General features: G+C 42.8%; 1 protein-coding gene across 1 annotated transcript in view; it reads right to left on the minus strand.

Moving 5' to 3' along the window:
• The window catches only part of KCNN3 (potassium calcium-activated channel subfamily N member 3), a 125,655-nt gene that overhangs the window by 81,749 nt on the left and 22,394 nt on the right, over nt 1–21,512 (minus strand). The window contains exon 2 of the mRNA XM_089483658.1: nt 12,821–12,916. Coding sequence (XP_089339784.1) covers nt 12,821–12,916 — 96 coding nt within the window. The remainder of the gene's footprint in view (nt 1–12,820; nt 12,917–21,512) is intronic.

Raw genomic sequence — 21,512 nt, forward strand, 5'->3', positions numbered from 1 at the left:
TCTTTTGCTGTTGTTGTGTCTCTTTGAGACTGTCACTTCCAACTTATGGCAAGCCTAAGGTGAATGCATCACGGCGTTTTCTTGCACGATCTCTTCAGAAAAGGTTTGTCATCTGAGGCTGAGAGAATGGGACTTGCTCAAAGTCATCCAGTAGGTTTTTATGGTTGAAAGGGGACTCAAGCTATAGTCTCCCAAATGCTATTCCAACACTCAAACCAATACACTGCACCAGTCCTCTGTTTTAATATTTTAACTTTTTAAAACATACTTTATTGCATGTTGCCTTGAGATCTCGGGATGCAGGGTAGGATATTAATATTTTAATAAAATATAACAGTATCACTCAAAGCGGCTCAGACATGAATAGCCCGGGTGCTTAATATAACTCTGCCATTGCACTTGATGGACTGGATTGACATGAACAAAAGCTCACAATCAAATATGAATCAGTTAATCTGAAAAGTTCTGCTAAATTCCCCCCCCACCACCACCTCCCTTTTTATGTTACAAATGAGAAGCATCCCTCACCATTGGCTATGCTGGCTAAGGCTGATGGGGAGTGAAGCCCAACAGCCACTAGAGCTGCAACTCCCAAACTTTGGGCGGTTTGGACTTCAACCCCCAGAAGCCCCAGCCAGCTTGGCCAGCAATCAGGAATTCTGGGTGATGAAATCCAAAACATCTGGAGGACCAAAGTCTGGCTTTCATGGCCAGCATCCATAGTTTTTATGGGTTTTTTGGTCTCTGTGGCCATGTTCTAGAAGAATTTATTCCTGACGTTTCGCCAGCATCTGTGGCTGGCATCTTCAGAGGATGCTGGCATGGAAGAGAGTGGGGTATATATACTGTTAGTTGAGAAGAAGTGATTTACATATTAATCTGTGTATTGTTCTGTTGTTGAATGGCATACCCCACTCTCTTCCATGCCAGCATCCTCTGAAGATGCCAGCCACAGATGCTGGCAAAACATCAGGAATATACTCTTCTAGATAGAACATGGCCACAGAGACCAAAAAGCCCCACAAAAAACTTTCCCAGGATTACCAAATTTATGTAAAAATATGTTCAAAACACAAAACTGCTGTTACACAAACAAACAGAAAACACTGCGTCGTCAGATTAATTATGCAGGAACCAAAGTATAGCACAGTTACAGCAGCTTGGAAAAGGCAGATGAACATGTCAGCCTACAACAAGCCATTTCTTTTACTAAATTTGACACACCACATCCTCTGAACTGGAGCAGCATCACAGCCCAAAATTGCAAAGCTGACAGGGCTGAAGCTGAAGTCACACAATCCACATTCTGGAAAGAGTGGCCCAATCTGGCCTGGGCAGGGCATAGCTCAGATTCTGTTAACTCACTTTAAATAGGGGTTTACCTTTTGAAACTGTTCAGAAACTGTGGTGGATGTAAAATGCTACAGTCACACTGCTGTCTGGAGCTGGTTATAGGGAACACACAACTCCCATGTTGCAACTGCACTGGCTAATGGTCCATTTCCAAGGACAATTCTAATTATTACAATTATTAAATTATTAGTAAATTACAGTTATTAAAATATTGATACTGCAGCGGTGGTGTGTGCCTTCAAGTCACTTCCGACTTACAGCAACCCTAAGACGTTTTCATGGCAAGATTTGTTCATTGCCTTCTCTGGAGGCTGAGAGAGTGTGACTTGCCCAAGGTCACCCAGTAGGTTTCCATGGTTGAGCAGTTTATGGTCAAGCCATTTATACCACACCCTATACCAAAAGATTTCAGGGTGGCTTTTTAACCTTAAAACAGGTAAAATCATTTAAAAACGGTAAAATAATTAAAAGATGCTAAAGCATGTTAAACAATAGAATGAATTAAAAACAGATTTAAAAGACTTGAAAGTTTTTAACATTACTTATAAAGTTTTTAAATCTATGTATAACCGTATTTGGGCTGAATTAATGAGGCTTACGCACCTTGCTGAGCTGGCAAGTTTTAACTTGGCACCTAAATACTAAAATACTAAATACTAAAAGATTGTATGTACAGCGCTGTGTAAATTTGCAGTGCTTTATAAATAAAGGTTAATAATAATAATAATAATAATAATTGAAATTAATAATCTGGGCCCCAAGAGAGTCAGAAGTGGAATTGTCTAGCAATTCTCTCTGGACCTTAGCAGAAGAGGGAGTAAAGCAAGAGTGAGAAATGTCAGGTCCTGGGCTGATTCCATGGGTAAAGAATCCGTGGATACAAAGGGCCAACTGTAATACGTTGCCTATAGGAATCTCTAGGTCTTCCTAGGTCCTCCAATACTACTCTATGGTCAACGTCTGCCAGATGTTGACCACAGCCTCAGGCTGGAGGACCTTGAGATTCCAAGAGAAAACTCTTCTCTAGACATTTTTAGGTCCTCCAGCGCAATTCGATCAAGCCCTTTTCGAGTGCTGGTGTGTCACCCCATCTGGGACCACGATCCGTGTCCTGTGGTGGGGTCACCGTGCCTGTTATGTGGCACAGATCCTACCACTTAGACCCAGCGGCCTGCGCAAGACGAGAGAGGAAGCCAGCGGGGGAGATGGAACAAGCAGAAGAGACTTCTAGCCAGAAAAGAAGGCAAGCAGATCCGCTTTGTACGCAGAGCTTAAAAGCTTCTTGGAAAATGTACTGCAGCTTAAAGAGGTGCTTGTGGAGAGTGTGGTTTACCCTGCCCCAAAATGAAATACTCCCCACTCTTTTGGGTGGTTTATACCTGTCTGTTAATGGTGGACAGGTGTTCTCCTGCGGTCCAGCTGTTAATGTCCAGTACTTACATTGACCTGTGGATAAGTCGATTTGGGTTTTTGGGGTCAATTTGTTGACTAAAATTTGAAGACTTATATATGAGTATATACAGTAATTATCCCAGCTCCAAAAGTAATAGATTTGTTGGGCAGGTTTCCCGCCTCCACCTTTTGGAAGGTTCTTTTGTCTGTTAAAAACCTGTACATAGCAATTAATTTAAACTCAGGGACATTTTTGTATAGCTCTTTAGGGGACCAATAAAAGGCCTACCTTGTAAGTGTACTTTTGGATGAATGTTACAACAAAACATGACTCAGTACAACTTCAAAGTCTCATCGGAGTGGATAAGGGTTTTTAAAAAAGCCTTGCTGCCATCTTGGCACATAAACATGAGAAACAACTTTGTTGTTTTTGCTGGCCTTCAAGTTGTTTCTGAATGACGGCGACCCTAAGTCAAAACTATCATGGAGTTGGTGAAGTCGAAGGCTTTCATGGCTGGCATCCATAGTTCTTTGTGGGTTTTTCAGGACATGTGGCCATGTTCTAGAAGAATGCGTTCTCTGAAGATGCCAGCCACAGATGCCGGCAAAAATAATAAACTCTTCTAGAACATGGCCATATAGCTTGAAAAGCCTACCGAAAACTATAATGCAGTTTTCTCATCAAGAGGTGTTCAGAGGAGATTTGTCACTGCCTTCCTCTGAGGCTGAGAGAGTGCAGCTTGCCCAAGGCCACCCAGAGGGTGTCTATGATTCAACAGAGATGTAAACCCTGGGCTCCCAGAGTCCTAGTCCAGAATTCAAGCTACATAGAATCACAGAGCTGGAATAGACCCCCAAGGGCCACCCAGTCCAACTGCATTCTGCCATGCAGGAAATCTCAATCAAAGCATCCCCAACATATGGCCATCCAGCCTCTGCTGAAAGACCTCTAAGGAACGAGACTCCATCACATTTTAAGGGAGTGTATTCCACTGTTGAACAGCCCTTACTGTCCGGAAGTTCCTCCTAATGTTGAGCTGGAATCTTTTTTCCTGCAGTTTGCATCCATTGCTCTGGGTCCTTTTCTCTGGAGCAGCAGAAAACAAGTAATCCCTCTTCAATATGACATCCCTTCAAATACTTAAAAACAGGGCTATCATATCGCCTCTTAATCTTCTTTTCTCCAGGCTAAACATCCCCAGCTCCCTAAGTCGTTCCTCATAGAGCATGGTTTCCAGACCCTTCCCCATTTTGGCTGCCCTTCTTTGGACATGCTCCAGTTTCTCAACATCCTTTTTGAATTGTGGGGCCCAGAACTGGACACAATATTCCAGATGGAGCCGGACCCAAGCAGAATACAGTGGCACTATTACTTCCCTTCATCTAGTTGGCTCATGTTGGCTCTCGACGGAAACAACTAAGAACAGACAAATGTTTCCAAATGGAGGAATTCTATTGAGCCCACAGTCTTACCTAATACCAAATTCTTCCTGTAGGCCCAATTAGAGCTGGAAGATAATTTCATCCACTTCGCATTTTAATGCAGACTTTGCCTGATTTCACACTTCCAGATCAATATGCAGCCAGAAACCAATTATCCTTCAAATCTGCTACTACTCAGAAGATTGCAAAAACAATTCGCCAATCAAATAGTACTTGCAAATATGTGTTATGTTAAGAGGAAGCCCACATACACACCACGAAGGCTTCTGTTAGACAACAAAACGGAGGGAGAGAGAGAGATGTCAGTGAAAACTGCACAGAAAAGAAGCACAGCCACAATTCACTTTAGGCAAATCTGGGGGGGAGGAAATCAGCGTATTGGGAAAAACATGTACCCAAAAACCTGTATGACATTTTGTCTAAGCTTTTTCCCCAAAAACAAATCCCACAATGAGATGGAAAGAGGATGACCTGAAATTAAATGGGGTGAAGGAAAGAAACTAAAACTGAAGTTTCAGCCCTGCTCCAAGGTCCATTGCAGGAGTGATGTAAATGGAGAAGCAATTCCATCTGGCAGAGATTTCTGTTTAGCCAGCAATGAAAATACAGTACCCCTGAAGGAGTCGTTCCTTCCCGTTTCTTTGCTGGCAAGCTTCAATGCTCATAAAGATAGGGATAGGGAGAAGAAGCAAAGAGGGTCAGGATGACCCCAACCAGGTTGGATGAGGGAGAACCTGCTTGGATGGATGAATGGATGGGAAGAAATGAGAAGGATGTTTTAATTAAAATCCAAATGAAAGGTGGAAATCACTACCCCACATTCCCTACGTCCTCAATCTTTGCCTTCATTCATTCATTTTAGTTATGTTTATATCCTGGCTTTCCTCTAACAACCTCAAGGAAGCATGTATGCCTCTCTTCCACCTCTTCGTCTTCACAACAGCCCTCTGAGGTAGATCAGGCAGAGAAAAAGAAATCGAATCTGGCTTAAGGTTACGTAGGCAATTTCACTTTGAACCAAGATTTCCCACCTCCTGAACCATTGCTCTAACTACTGCGCCTCACTGTCCTCAATTCTCTTTCAGTCTGTATTTTCTCAGTGTATGCTCAAGTCATATTTGGAGGCTACGTTCTGCCCCAAGTACGTATTTTTTTAAACAAAGGTAATGAACAAATCTTGCCAAGAAAACCCCATGATAACCCCTTATGGTTGCCATAAGTCAGAAACAACTCTAAGGCATGCACCAACGAAATGTGTGAGCATCATCAGTGTATTATTGTTAGCTGTTACATAGCCATAACCTTACTAATAATGCACTACCATCACATTTTTAAAGTTTCGTTGGGGTTTTAAAAATATAAATATGGATGCTATGATCCCAAAAGAAAAGAAAAAAACAGTAACGTTTTTGAGGCAGTATATCCATGTACTTGTATTTCACAAAAATAATATTATGCCCTCATATCGTGCCCCTGGAAAGAGATTTCAAATGATGTAATTAGTTGTAATGTATTACTTTCAAGCTCTTTCCAAGGCGGAGACATAAATGATTCACAGTATGCATCCTTTTCTTTTATTGGCATTTGGATTGTAGAGTAAAGGAGAGCTGGGTCACTGATGACTTTTAGATTAAGACACTTCTTGGGGGAAGCTCTTTGGATGGCTGATTTATTGAAATGTCTCTAAATAGGCCTGTTGCTGGGTTTCATTTAATGTTTTGTTCTTATTTACTGGTCTCTAGCCCAAAGATGTGGCCTTCCAGATGCTGTTGGACTGCAAATGTCAGCAGCCCTAGACAGCAGAGCCAATGGTGAGGAATGCTGGACGTTGCAGTCCAACAATTTCCAGAGCCACATGTTTGTTTCCAAAATTTAGGCTGTTGTTAAAATGCAGCCAGAAAAGCGAGATGCTGTTGCCGCCGGATGCAACCTGGAGAGGAATGCTCTTCCCTCAAGAGCCTTAAAACCAAAAACAAGAGTGAGACCAACCATAAGCTGTACTGGCAACTCAAATACTGACCCTCAAGACCATCTGCATATTTGCCTTCATGGTTTTGAAGGTTGCATCCGCACTGCAAAAATAATCCCAGGACTTGTAGTTTTGCAAAATATTTAGCTTTGTCAGAGAGTTCTGGTGCCTCAACAAACTACAAACTCCCCAGGAGCCATGGCAGTGAAAACGATGCCAAACTGCATTATTTCTGCCATACAGTTGCAGCCTAAGATGTACTCTGCACATGCTCAGAGGCAAAACCCAGTTCCAGGGTTAACATTTTAAAAAATCAAAACTCTACAAGGGCTGTTAAACAAGCAGAAAGAAGCACTTGGAAGCGGAGGTCATTGAGCAGAAGACAGCTGGAGGTGAGTGGGAGAAGAATATAGTTTGCCCTGATGGTGACAGGGATCACTCTGAAGCCACCTGGGTCCCTCTGAGTCCTTGAGTCAGCCTGGAAAGAGTGTGTGTTTGTGTCTGTGTTTGTGTGTGTATAATTCTGGAGTGTGGTTTTGCAGGCCATTCTTAGATCCTTGAGTCTAAGGCTGCATCCACACTGCAGAAATAATCCAGTTTAACACTTCTTTAACCTCCACGGTTCAATGCTATGGGATCCTAGGAACTGTAGTTTGGTGAGACATTTAGCCTTTTCCGTCAGAGAACTACAAACTGCAAATCTCAGAAGTCAAAAGCTTTGAGTCATTCATGGCAGTTCAAGTGGGGTCAAACTGGATCATTTCTGCAGTGTGGTTGCAGCCTGAGCTCCCTCTCTCCTGCTCCATGTCCCTCATCCTCAAATCTATCTGCAATAGGGAGGGAAGGGTAAGAATTATAAACAGCTCCTGTACCTTTCATGGTTCTATATTAGAGGGAGACCTGGGTTCAAATCCCAACTCAGCCAGGGAAACCCACTGGGTGAGCTTGAGCAAAGTCACATGCTCTCAGCCTCAGAGGAAGGCAATGGCAAACCTCTGAACAAATCTTGCCAAGGAAAGTGCATGCCTTAGCGTCACCGTAAGTCCGAAACGACTTGGAGGCCCACAGCAACAACAAGAAAAGGGAATATCAGCAAGTGCCACTTGTCATGCATCCAGACCAAAAGCAACACCTGCTCAAATTCCCTCTTCTACACAACTATTCAAGGTTCAGGAGCCTTCCCTAATTTTCACTCTGGCAACCCCAGTCTGCAAGTACAGAGACCTTGTAGCACCTTGGAGACAAAATGAAAGAAAGATGTTGGCAGCATGAGCATTCGTAGACTGAAGTCTATGAAAGCTCATGCTGCCAACTTCTTTCTTTCAGTTTGTCTCAAAGGTGCTACAATAACATAGCACAATAACAATTCATAGAATCATAGAGTTGGAAGAGACCCCAAGGGCCATCCAGTCCAACCCCCCTTCTGCCATGCAGGAACTCTCAGTCAAAGCATCCCCTGTGACAGATGGCCATACAGCCTCTGTTTAAAGACCTCCAGACTAACTACAGACTAACATGGCTATCTTTGAATCCTAATCTACAAATTTGACTCTTATCCCATTTCCAACAGTGCTTTCCAAAATGCACTCTGCATGTGCTCAGGAGCAACCCACATTCACCGTATCTCAGGGATGTTAGGACTAAAGTTTTATGGGATGGGACAAAGAGGGGATGCCATTTAGTCCCACACACACACACACACATCCCATTTCTTTTTTAAAAGCCCTATTGAAGGTAAAAAAATCCAAAAGCACACTAGGAAAGTATGTGTATGGAGGAAAGGGAGGAATAACAGAAGACTCTGCAAGACTGGAAGAGTCTGTCAATGGAAAGAGATGCTCAAGGGCTGCACAGTAACCATGGCAACCCCCAGCCAGATGGTGGCAACAAAAGGGTTTTGGCCTAGCTGCCACCCACTTGGCCACCGAAAAACCCATCCTTTTGCAGAAAGCAAAACAGACTCCCTTCATGCTGCTCTATGAGGCGCCAAGCCCCAAGAGCCCAAAGATCAGAAACCTCCATCATTCCTGAATTTGGGGAGAAGACAGGAGAAGAAAGGGAAGGAAATAAAAACACATGCACACACACACATCTTTCGTAGCACAGATGCCAAAAGTAGCGCTCTCTCAAGAAGCATCGGCTGCCACACCCAGATAGTCGAGGGAGGCAAAAAGAGGGAAAAGGGAGGAATCCGGTTTCCATGGCAGCCGTCTCCAGGCCTAGCAACCGGCATCAGCATCTCATGGCATCTTGTTCCACTGAAGGAGACTCTTCTCCCAAAATGGCAAAGGCTGGACCGAGGGTGACCAGATGTCCACGCCGCAAAGAAAGACAAACCACCACAAAAACGGAAGACATTCAAGAAAAGTGCAGGACAGCATTTTAAAAAAGCTCATAGAATCGTAGATTTGGAAGAGATCTCCCCAAGGGCCATCCAGTCCAACCCCATTCTGCCATGCAGGAACTCTCAATCAAAGTATACCCAACAGATGGCCATCCAGCCTCTGTTTAAAGACCTCCAGGGAAGGAGACTCAGCCACTCTCCAAGGGAGTGCATTCAACTGTCAAACAGCACTTACTGTCAAGAAATTCCTCCTAATGTTTAGGTGGAATCTCTTTTCCTGTAGCTTGCATCCATTGCACCGGATCTTATTCTCTAGAACAGCAGAAAACAAGCTTGCTCCATCCTCAATGTGGCATCCCTTCAAATACTTAAACAGGGCTTTCATCATATCACCTCTTAACCTTCTCTTCTCCAGGCTAAACATACCCAGCTATAATGGGACTTGAGCATCCACGGATTTTGGTGCCTGCAGGGGCACCTGGAACCAAACCCCATTAGTTTCCAAACACCAGTGGATACCAAGGTCCCACTGTAGTTGTCAGGAAATGTTGCTTGTTAACTGTGTGACAAGCAACAGTGGCCGCTTCTTCTCAACCATTAAGAGTACATGAGCACTCTCCAGTTTTCAATCTGGCAACCCTAGCTACACCGCTACCATGGTTATATGACACTTCTGCAGTTCGGCACACCAAAATTTGCTGGCAACTGAAAGGTTTATATGTACCTCAAGCCAAAAAGGGCACATTTTGTGTCATTACGCATTTTGCGAAGAAATCATGATGTTTGGCAGCACAATTTTATGGGCAGAGAATCGCAACACCAGCCTCAAAGGAAGGCTGAGGAACACCATGGGCTATGGTTTTCAGATGAGTAGCTGCATTTCCATTATGGCAAATGGAAATATCTGTGACACCCAAGAGGATTCACAGATCTCTGAGCCTAGTCTGCCTTCTCCGGTTCTCAGGGCAAAGGGGAGAAACCTCACAGCGAGAGCACTGTCACGAAAATAACATATATCCATGCGTTCTTGGCTCCCTGTGGCTGCAAGGCTGCTTTGGAGCAGCTTGCTAAGCGCTTGTAAGGTGTCAGAAGCTTAGTTGGAAAAAGCTGTGGGTGGGTTTTTTCCCCCTCTGTTCAATGAGGTTTGAAAACTTAATTTCCATCCAGAGGACTCATATTTGCTAGACTTGGTGTTTGTTATTTGAATTACATGCTCTGAACAGCTGTGCTTGATGCTTATTTAAAGCATTATGATTAAAAACATGAACAGGGGGCATCCCTAAATTTCACGTTCCGGCCGTGGAAACTCAGGGCCTGAGATGCCCTTGCAAAGCTACATCCAAAAGCAGGGATGGGAATCGTGTGGCCCTCCAAGATGAAAATGGAGTGCAAGTCCCAATAGCCCCTAGCCAGCATGGTGAGGAATGCTGGGAGTTGGAGTCCAACAACATCTGAAAGGCTGTGTGTTTTTCACTCTGCCCTAAATTCTGATCAGGTGCATTGCGGCACACATTTTTGTGAACATGCATCCACCTTGACGGATGCAACTTGTATTTTAGGCATCTGCAAAATATATGTACACACACACACACCGATAAAATGCTGGAAGCAGAGAGAAATAGTGTGGGTATTAAGGCTTAAATGTATACAAGAGAAGCCCAGCAAACATTGCCAACAGCAAAGAGTGACACTAACACAGCTTTGCTGTGCTAATTTTACACCTGTCATAGGAGAGGAATAGAGTCACATTAGTTCTGATTGAGCCCTGATGGAATAGATTCAAGCCTGTGATTTGAAATCAGCACTTTAAACTTTGCACATTCCTTTGCTGGAGGTTCCCCCAAACCTGATTTCTCTTGCTCTCACTTAGGGGGCAATACTGTTTTGACTACATAAATAACGTCACTCATACCCAGAACATTAAATCAAGAATGAATGAACCTTCCCATACATGTGGGTTCAATTCCACCTCCCCATGGGAAAACATGTAGAAGGTTGTGCCCCATATTATTCAATGGGTGGTGATGTGTGCATGTTGCATCAGTGTATCCATGTGCATGCACCATCATTAAATTGTATGGGTCATGGTGATCCACAAACACTCCAGTCCATGGACTGCTAGCTTCCCAATGTGGCACAACCACTGTATTACATATTCCTTATTCCAAGGTGATGTTGAATGCTCTTCATCCTGCCAAATTTATCATCACAGCTAACTACCACACAAATAAGGGTTTATCCAAGCCACAAAATTATTGCAATTTGATTTCCACTTGGTTTCCTCCTATGGAATCCTGAAATCTGTAGTTTTATGAAAGATCCAGAACTTACATTCAGGAAGTGGACTAGACCTCTCTAGCAAAGACTTCCAAATGCCTCTCCTCAAACTGCAAGTCCCATCGTTCTGTAGGAACCATGGCAGTTAAAGTGGATTCAAAGTGCTGTAACCTGAGATGTGAAAGACTACAGAGGGAATCCTGTTGGTGGCTTACACATCTGCACATTGCCTCTACAGAAGCAGCTGGACATTTTTGTGTGATGCACAATGACCACATTCATTTGATATGCTAGACTATTAACGTTTCCAATGGATGCAATGCAATGGAATTTTTGTAAACGTTTTATTATTTTGTGCTGGCCGGGTGACATAATAAATTATTTGTATTAAGAAAGACCATATTCAGTCCAAGATTGTGAAATGGGAGTTTTGCACATGAATACTCAGCATGTAGGGGGCAATTAGCTTACACTTTGTAAACCACTTAGTACATTGGTAAATGGTATAGAAATATACTTGCTATTGTTTGCACTGTGCACAGGATTCAAACTGCAGGCTACAGACTCATGCACCTTGCCTATACCTATGAATCATAGAATAACAGAGTTGGATAAGGCCACAAGGGCCACCCAGTCCAACTCCCTGACATGCAGGAACTCTCACACTGCAATTCCCAAAGGGGTGGTGTTGCACACATGTAGTGAAACCCCATGGGCATAAAGTTACAATTCATCTTCTCAGTGGAGGATCTTGCTGAAGGTCACCAAGTGTTGTTCACAGAATAATTATAGTTGTGATGCTACTTGAACTGCCATGGCAACATCCCATGCAATCCAGGCGGTTGTAGTTTATGGAAGGGAATTTTGAATTAACTACTCAAGAGCTCTTGTGCCTCCCCAAACTCCAAACCCCAGGATCCCATAAGATGGAACTATGGCAGTTTAAGTGGAATCATAGTGCTATGTAGTGGGAATGGCACCCTAGTCTAATGCTACAGAGGCACAGGGCAAGGAAGGAGTCACCTACAACTCTTGGCCCAAGTTCAAAAGCCACCTGCAAATGATCAGTCAAGCCTCTTTTCTTTTCACTTGTTTCTATCCCTCTATTTTCCCAATGCTTCTGGGAAGAATGATCTGTTCCTCCACTGGGAAGTGAAGGAAGAATTATAGAGAGGGTTAGACAATAGAGAGAGGGGGATGCATAAAAATAGGTACTAGAAAGAAAGAGAGAGAGAGAGAGAGAGAGAGATGATAGAGTGGTTAAAAAGAGAAGGAAAGAAAGTATGGTTGAAAGGAGGGAAGGGAGGAATAAAAGCAGAAGAAAAGAATGAATGGCTGGACAGAAAAAAAGAGGGGGGGAAGAGATGGTAACTGCATACTGTTATTTATAATGTGAATCCCATGTATTTTCTTACCTTAATAACAACTCTACCTGTCAATAAATTTGTTTTAATTTTGAATTATTCTACTTCATATTTAATCTATTCTAAATATCAAAATTGTAGTGTCTTTCCCACTTTTGGGAAAGATATGTTATTACCCTTTCCCAGTCTTTTAAATATTTGCTTGCTTCCATATCTTGTAATTCTTTAGACATTTTGTCCATCTCCGTTATTTCAAATACAGTAATTTCATTTCCCATTCCTCTGTTTCAGGTATTTTACTGTTTTCCCAGTATCTAGCCAGAACTATTCTGGCCGCTACTATCAGTTGAAAAACGAATTGGCCAAACTTTTTTTCCCATTTTCTTCGTCCACCATAGTTAATAAAAAATAATAATCTGGTTTTAATTTTAGATTTACAGTATTCCTAAGGGAAAAAAGAGAGGGGAGGAGAAATGGTGACTGAAAGGGAAAGACAAGGAGTAATCCTGCTCACACCTTTGAGTCTGCTCCGTCAGATGTCTCTTGAGAAGATGGAGCACAGGACATGCAAATGGTTTCACATCCCTGTGCTGCACCATACATAAATGTTGAAATGAGGAGGTGGAAATTAATAGGGAAACAAAGTCCAACACCAATTCCCAAATCACAAGTGCATACCTGAACTTCCCGGGTGTGATAGGCGATGATGAGTCCCAGCAAAATGACAGTCGAGAGACTAATAAGGCATTTCAGCGCCAGAGAGAACATGGAGCCCTGCAAAGAGAAGAAGGGAACACTAGGTTCAAGTGGCACATTTGGAAAACAAAAAGTTAGCCTCTAATGCAAATACCTCAGGTACCGATAAGAAAGAATGGCTAGGAGACCGCGGCATCGAATTAAGCTTGAACTTTACTGAACTTTAAGTCCGAATTAAAGACCAATTTTGATAGTTAGATAAGTATGAGTGTCTATTGCTTTTATAGTTTACTCTTTTACAGTTATTTAATGATGCTGTTATTTTATCCTCTTTGCTGCTTTTGATTGTAGATTGTATGCCGCACGCAGGTTTTAACTGTATTCATGTTTTGTTGATTATGTAAAAACGCCATGCAAAACTTACAGTACTATATAAATAAACTTTAATAATAATAATAATAATAATAATAATACAGTGGGATATTGTTATTTGCTGGGGTTTGGTTCCAGGATCCCCTGCGGATAACAAAATCCGTGGATGCTCAAGCCCCATTAAATATAATGGCAAAGCTAAATGGTGTCCTTTAAATATAATGGAAAATCAAGGTTTGCTATTTGAAATTTATCCTTTTTTGGAATACTTTCAAGGCGTAGATGCTTGAATCCATGGATAAAAAAATCTGTGGGTAAGGAGGCCTGACTGTAATAATAACCCAAGAACAGAAGACAAAAGAAGAAACACAAGAGGAGAGAAGAAAGGAATGTGTTCAACAAGAGCATTCCAGCTGAAGAGAAGGGCAGACAGGGCAAAATTAGATTCAAAAGAGATATATGATCCCATCTACCTGGGAAAATGCCAACATCATTGTAACTTTCTCCTCCTCCTTTCTTGCAATACATCTCCTTGCATCTCCCATCTTTAAAAATATGAGTCTGAATAGAGGCCTCTGGAAGTTGGAAGTCCAAACATTTGAGGTTATTTCACACTACACAATTATAGCAGTATGATTCCACTTGAACGGTCATTGCCATATCCCACGGACCCTTGGGATTTGTAGTCTGGTGAGGCACTCCAGTTCTCTGGCTGAGAAATTCCAGATGCTGCCCCTACACTGTAAATCCCAGGACTCCATAGGAATTGTTCAAGTGGGATCATAGCAGTATAACTGTGCAGCGTGAAAGTGCCTCTGGAGCGCAAAAAGGCTTCCCGTCCCTTGCCTCCATGGGATAAAAACTGGTACGCAGTTGCTTCACACCTCAAATCCATTTCAGCCTTCTATCTAAGCCCGGAAACAACATTATTTTGCCTTTTAACAAGTGGCTTATTTCACTGGTTAGTTTGGCAGGAGCAATAAAGGACATGGAGCTCTGTTTATAATTTACAGAGGGCAAGTGGAGCTTGTAACAAAAGCCATCACGATTTCGATTCATGGTTAGCATATATCCCTGGTCTGAGTTTTGTTTCTCAAAAGTAATTGCATCTTTGGTTGCCGAAGGGTACATTCTCTCTCTCTCTCTCTCTCTTTCTCTCTCTCCCATTAACTTAGGCTATTATTTCTGTAATAAATACATCCTTCCCCCACTTTTCTCTCTTCCTCCAGCTTCACTGGATTAGCTGTTCTGATCCGGGTTTTGTTTCATTTTTTGCTCTCCCCACATCCCACGCTTCTGTTGTTTTAATTGAAAAAAGATATACACTTGGCCCTCCACATCTGCAGCTTTGACTTCTGCAGATCTGATTATTTGTAGATTTGATTCAAATGTTCTCTCCAGAAATCTCCAGGTCTTCTAGCACGACTCTGCCAGAATTTGACCATAGAGTCACGCTAGAGAAAACACGTCTCTGAGCATGAAGTCAAAGGCTTTCATTGCCGGCATCCATAGTTTTTTGGTGGGGTTTTCGGACTATATGGCCATGTTCTAGAAGAGTTTATTCCTGACGTTTCGCCAGCATCTCCAGCCACAGCTGCTCCAAAGGAGGACAACTAAAATGGTGAAGGGAGCTGGGGATGTTTAGCCTGGAGAAGAGAAGGTTAAGAGGTGATAAGATAGCCCTGTTTAAATATTTGAAGGGATGTCACATTGAGGCTGGAGCAAGCTTGTGTTCTGCTGCTCCAGAGACTAGGACCTGGAACAATGGATGCAAACTGCAGGAGAAGAGATTCCATCTCAACATTAGAAGGATCTTTTGACAGTAAGGGCTGTTCGACAGTGGAACACACTCCTTCCTCAGAAAGTGGTGGAGTCTACTTTCTTAGAGGTCTTTAAACAGAGGCTGGATGGCCATCTATCGGGGATGCTTTGATTGTGAGTTCCTGCATGGCAGAATGGGGTTGGACTGGATGTCCCTTGGGGTCTCTTCCAACTATGATTCTATGATTCTGACACCAGCCCCATCTCTTTGAACTGGTGATTCCTTTCTGGGTTTTAGGTTGGATTTTAAAGAAGCTATCCAATGCGCTGAATTTGTTTTGGAGATAGAATTCAGCACCGTGGATAGGTCTTTTACAGCTCTCTATTTAAAATAATTGGAGCAGACTATCCAACCTACTGACATGGAAGCTACCAGGCAAAAGAAATGGGACATACTGTTTAAGAGGCTGAAATTCAGCAGGGATAGTAATGGGGCAAGAAGTTCACATAGCAGATTTTGGCATCTGTTTGTGGCCATTCCCAACCACAGGTGCCCAGATACAGTAGGTCCAGAAGCCTGAAAAAGTTCCTACAGATCTCAGAATCCCCAAGTCAACAGTTGGGGAGATGGAAGTTTCTGGGTACCCAAGTTGGGAAACCATTGTGAAGTCGAAGGCTTTCATGGCCAGCATCTATAGTTTTTTGTGGGTTTGGGGGGGTATGTGGCCATATCCTAGAAGAGTTTATTCCTGATGTTTCGCTGGCATCTGTGGCTGGCATCTTCAGAGAATGCTGGCATGGAAGGGAGTGGGATACACACACACACACACACACACACACACACTGTGTGACCCTGGGTAGGGAAGAGTGATTTTCATGTTAACACAGTATATATATACCCCACTCTCTTCCATGCCAGCATCCTCTGAAGATGCCAGCCACAGATGCTGGCAAACGTCAGGAATAAACTCCCGTAGAACATGGCCACATAGTCCGAAAAACCCACAACAAACTATGAGAAACCATTGTTTTAAAGATCCAAGTGTCCTGCCAACAAGGATGTTGGCAGCCGGTATAAATAGCTCTGAAGCCTAAAGGGGGAAGAAAAAATCCTAAAAATCACTGGGATACTGGGTTTCGTAGAAAAAAATCCTCTATGATCTTCTCTGTTACCAGCCACTGATTTCCCCATGTACAAGAACAAGAGGATTAATCCTGCTGGGAGCAGTTCCCCCATTTACCAAAAGAAGGCATTAAAATCTCATTATGCTCAGTACCCTTCACAAAGAGCTGCTATATAACCCCCCTTACCCCAACTCAGCCTCTTTCTCCAGGGGCTGAGCTTTAGAGATTTCTCATCTCTAAAGCCCAAGAAGGCAAAAACCCAATTAACAGCTCCTGACGGCTCAAGGTGATCTGAAATTAACCCCTCACAATCTGTTCAGGGAAGGAGCAAATGGAAACGCCTGTCTCTTTCCTCCAGGTTCAAATCCACAGGGAGCAATGCAACACTCATAACAACTTGTGCTGACATCGGTGGGCCTCCTGGGCTGCAGAGTAGTCTAAGGACTGGGGTTAATTTCTGCATTAAAAAGAGAATAAAGAGCATTTAAAGCATCCCACAAATAAAGTGAAAAGGGCGAGTAATTGTGCGAATGATTGTCACATGCAATTGCGCCAATACAGTGATATCAGAAATGCATTGTCGCTAAAACTCCAAAAGTTTGTGACCACTTTGATGGTGGGTTTTGTGCGACATCGTGTGAAATCATTTTGCGCAATTACGTGATTTTTCCAGGATATTTGCAGGATAAACTCCCGATCTCCTTCATGTGATAAACTCTTAATGGGCGATCCCTCCCAGCCAGAAAACCTCATGCCAGCTTTTAAAGAAGAACCCTTCACCCATTCACCTGGAAAAGATTTGAGATGCCTCCCAACCAAGGGCCAGTTGTGATACCTCCACCCAGCCTGCTTCACAGGGTCCTTAGGAGAGCAATTCATTCCCCCATCCTTTATACAGCCAGGGTCTCAAATGTGTGTTTGTAGGGGGGAGCCTCTTCTTCCCTCCCCTCCCCAGCTTTCAATCCTTCTCTCCCATTCAGTCCAAGGGTGGGAGATGGAAGATTAATGGCCACATTAATCCACCATACAAGCTCAACAGAACAAGGCACGGCAGACTGGAGAAGGGGCAGTTGGCTGCACTATTGATTACCTTCCATGATCAAAAATGAGGCTCAAGATTAATAGCTGGAATCGGTCCCCCTGGCTGAAAGCAAAGCTTCCTCTCTCTACCTCCCACCACACATACCTCTAGCCCTCCAAAAACAGATTTGCCCCTATTTCAGTAGGGTGAAACAAATCTTTGAGTCCCTATATTGGGAGAAAGGCAGGATATAGAATAATAATAATAATAATAATAATAATAATAATAATAATAATAAATTATTATTATTATTATTATTATTATTATTATTATTATTATTAGACAAAGCAATTACTTCCAGGGACAGTTCCGCTGTCCATGCACAACAATAATTCCACCCTTATTTTGGGTGGAGGAAACAGGTCAGAGATTAGCAGAAGACAAAGCAATAACTTTGAGGAGGACTACAACTCCCTGAGTCCCCTCACACTGATTGTTTTACCCAGAGAATCATAGAATCCTAGAGTTGGAAGAGACCCCAAGGGCCATCCAGTCCAACCCCATTCTGCCATGCAGGAACTCTCAATCAAAGCAACCCCGACAGATGGCCATCCAGCCTCTGCTTAAGGACATCCAAAGAAGGAGACTTCGCCACTCTCCAAGGGAACTTCTTTCACTGTTGAACAGCTTTTATTGTCAGGAAGTTCCTCCTAATGTTGAGGTGGAATCTCTTTTCCTGGAGCTTTCATCCATTGCTCCGGGTCCTAATCTCTGGAGCAGTAGAAAACAAGTTTGCTCCCTCCTCAATATGGCATCCCTTCAAGTATTTAAACAGGGCTATCATGTCACCTCCTAACCTTCTCTTCTCCAGGCTAAACATCCCCAGATCCCTAAGGTGTTCCTCATAGTGTTTTATGGTTTCCAGATCCTTCACCATTTTAGTCGTCCTCCTTTGGACACGCTCAACTTTCTCAAGGTCCTTTTTGAATTGTGGGGCCCAGAACTGGACACAGTATTCCTTGGGGGGAGGAAACAGCTCTTTCAAAGGTTAGCAAAAGACAGAACCATCAACTTGGGACAAGCAGAACTAGAGCTTGAGAAAGTTCCTTTGGGGAAGACTAGAACTCTGCAAATGCTTTCACAATAATTTCATCCCTTTTTTAAGGTAGAAGAAATAGATCTTTCACTAGTTGTTGTTACTGTTTGCCTTCAAATCATTCCTAACTTTTGGCGACCGTAAGAGGAACCTATCTCAGGGTTTTCTTGGTAAGATTTATTCAGGGCCTGTGCCTTCTTCTGAGGCAGAGAGAGAATGTGATTTGCTCAAATGTCACCCAGTTGATTTCCATAACTGAGCAGGGACTCAAACCCTGGTCTCCAGAGTCATACTCCAACATTAAGACTACTACACGATGCTGGCTCTTTCTCACACATTACCTTTGTTTAAAAAATATCTGTGGGGGGAAGAACAGAATCTTTGAATAGGAGAGTCACATCCCAAATATGAGATTCGAATCTTGGTCTGCAGAGTTGTAGTCCAACATTCAAACTGTAAATGGCCAGAAGCAGGAGGTCTGCAGCCTGCAAAAGATATCCCTCCATATCTGAACTAAGAACAAAAACAGCAAAATACAAGCCTATAACTAACATCTTCAAAAAAAAATTATCCTCTATGGTTTTTAACATCTTGCCAGTGGAGCTTTGAAAGCTTGCAACATCTAATTGTGCGTTTTGGTTTGCCAATTGTATCACTGTGACATCAAAGGCTTTCACGGCAGTCATCCGTAGTATTTTGTGGGTTTTTCGGGCTATGTGGCTGTGTTCTGGAAGAGTTTATTCCTGATGTTTCGCCAGCATCTGTCGCTGGGATCTTCAGATGTGGCTGGCATCTTCTCCAAAGATGCCAGCCACAGATGCTGGCGAAATGTTGGGAATAAACGCTTCCAGAACATGGCCACATAGCCCCCCAAAAAACACAAAAAAACTAAAGACATTACTTTTTGGTGGATTTTTGATGTTATTGGATTTGCTAAATGTCCAACATGGCTACCCCTGAATATTATCAAACTGTAATGGTTAGTGGAAGACAAAACAGGCAACTTGGTGTGGCCAGAACCAGAACTACTGTATATACTCATGTATAAATCTAGAAATTTAGTCGAAAAAATTGACCCTAAAAACCTGAGTCGACTTATCCACGTGTCAATGCAAGTACTGTATCTTAACTCTTATTTAAAAGAAGGAATCATCTCCTGGTGAAAAGCAAGAGTGTAATATGTGAAGCACAGGCCCCCTCTACTCTCTCATCCATCCAGTCTTCAGAGTAAGCACAAAGAGTTATGTCTGCTGGGATTTTATAAGTTCTTTGACATTGTTTTGCTTTGCTTCGTCCTTTAGATCCTTTGCTATATGCCCCTAAGTTTTACTCTTGACTTATCCATGGGTCATAGCAAAATCCATAACTTTGGCCCCAAAACTTGCCCTCGACTTATACATGAGGTCGACTTATAGTCGACTATATACAGTAGTTCTTTTCAGGGTGACCACAATGTCCAGGAATCACAATGGCCTGTTACAGCCTGCCAAAATAAAGCTGCTTTGGGTCTCTTTGGAGGTATGCTGTTTAAATGATGCATGCATCCTAAGAATCCGGAAGCTGCACCAAAGCTGCACTCCAGTGCTTAGGAATGGAGTATGGCTTTGGCGCGACCTCCAGACTCTTAGGACCCATGCATCATTTAAACAGCATACCTCCAAAGAGACCCCAAGCAGCTTTATTTTGGCAGTCTGTAACAGGCCATTGTTCCTCCCAAAAAGAATTTCCCCAAATTTTGGGCAGGGCATCCATGTGGAGCAGAAGAGCAAGGCCATTAGCGGACTATGATATCCCTCCTCTCTCCAGGAACAAAGGATCAGCTGGACGGCATTTCCCTCCCAGGGGTGCCACTTGCACGCTGCCAGGCTGCCCAACCTCAGGAGAAGGGGATTCTCCGCACCTGCCACCCACTTTTCACAGCTGTTAAACTGCTCTCTGTTCTTTGCCACCCGCCTACGCCAGGGTACCCCTGCCAACAAGCTCTGATTTCCTGAACACAATGAAATGGACTGAAAAAGCAAAGGGTGTGGGTGACTGGTGTGGGCGGCTCAGCATGCAACTGGTGGGGCGCCGTGCCACGTTATTTATAGCTCACCCGGGATCTCTAGACCCGCTGCAAAAGTGACAACCTGCCTCCACTTTCCCTGTGGCTGAAAAAGAAAAACTCTGTTTGTTTAAATCAAGCCATGCCTAGTTGTATTGATTTGATATGTTAATTGTTTATGCAGCTTTTATTAGACCCCCCCCCCGGATTCTTTGTGATTGGGCAGGCTATAAATAAATAATTTATTATTATTATTATTATTATTATTATTATTATGCCGAATTTAATTTTTATTTATCACCTGGAATCTGTTTGCAACCTGACTTAATCATATCAAGCCATGCCTAATTTTATTTTTATTCATTTATTATCAATTAAAAATAAATAATTTTAGTTACTTTATTTTTGGTGGGTTTTTTTTATATTTCTTGATGCATTTTTAAAATATTTTTTAAAATATAAATAGAGAAGGAACTGGTAAAATTTGGGGGGGGAGATTAGGTAAGACAGCAGTTATACTTCTGGAAAATTAATAAGATGAAATATTAATGACTATGCATCCAGGGATGACTTTTTCTTTCACCAGCCTCTGCTTTTCTTATGATTTCTAATTCAGTGTGCAAGCTTCCAGATCTATGCTTTCTTAAAACCCTGGGGAGAGCTACAGGCGGAGATCTGCGCATCTCTTATTTCACTTTTTATCTATTTACGCCTTTTCTGTAAGAGATTCTGGAGGCAGTTGCAGTTTTCCTTGCCTGTTGTAGGCAGGCACACACCGCCAGAGAAGAATCCCATCCTGCTTCCATGTCCTATGGAATCCTGGGACAAGTACAAGAATTCTCAGCTGGAGAGTTCTAGTGCCTCTCCAAACTATAAATCCTTCCCACTGGAGGCAACCATGGCTCTTAGAGTGGAATCATAGTGCTACAAGTGTATAGTGTGAATAGGCCCCTGGTCACACCATAGGATAATAAAGCAGAAATACACTCGTCCCTCCACATTTGCGGCTTTGACTTTTGCAGATTTGATTATTTGCGGATTTTATTATGTTCTCTCTCTGGGAATGTCTAGATCCTCCAGCATAACTCTATGGTCAACTTTAACCAAAAGTCGCACTGAAGGACCTAGCGATTCCTAGAGAGAACACTCCATTAGGCATTTATAGCTCCTCCAGCGGCAATTCTATGGTCAATGTTTGGCAGATGTTGACCACAGAGCTGCATCAGAGGATCTAGAGATTCCTAGAGAACACTCC

This window comes from Sceloporus occidentalis, unplaced genomic scaffold, assembly GCF_023333645.1.
Source record: "Sceloporus occidentalis isolate IW3139 unplaced genomic scaffold, rSceOcc1.0.p SCAF_20, whole genome shotgun sequence".
In the NCBI taxonomy this organism is placed as follows: domain Eukaryota; kingdom Metazoa; phylum Chordata; class Lepidosauria; order Squamata; family Phrynosomatidae; genus Sceloporus; species Sceloporus occidentalis.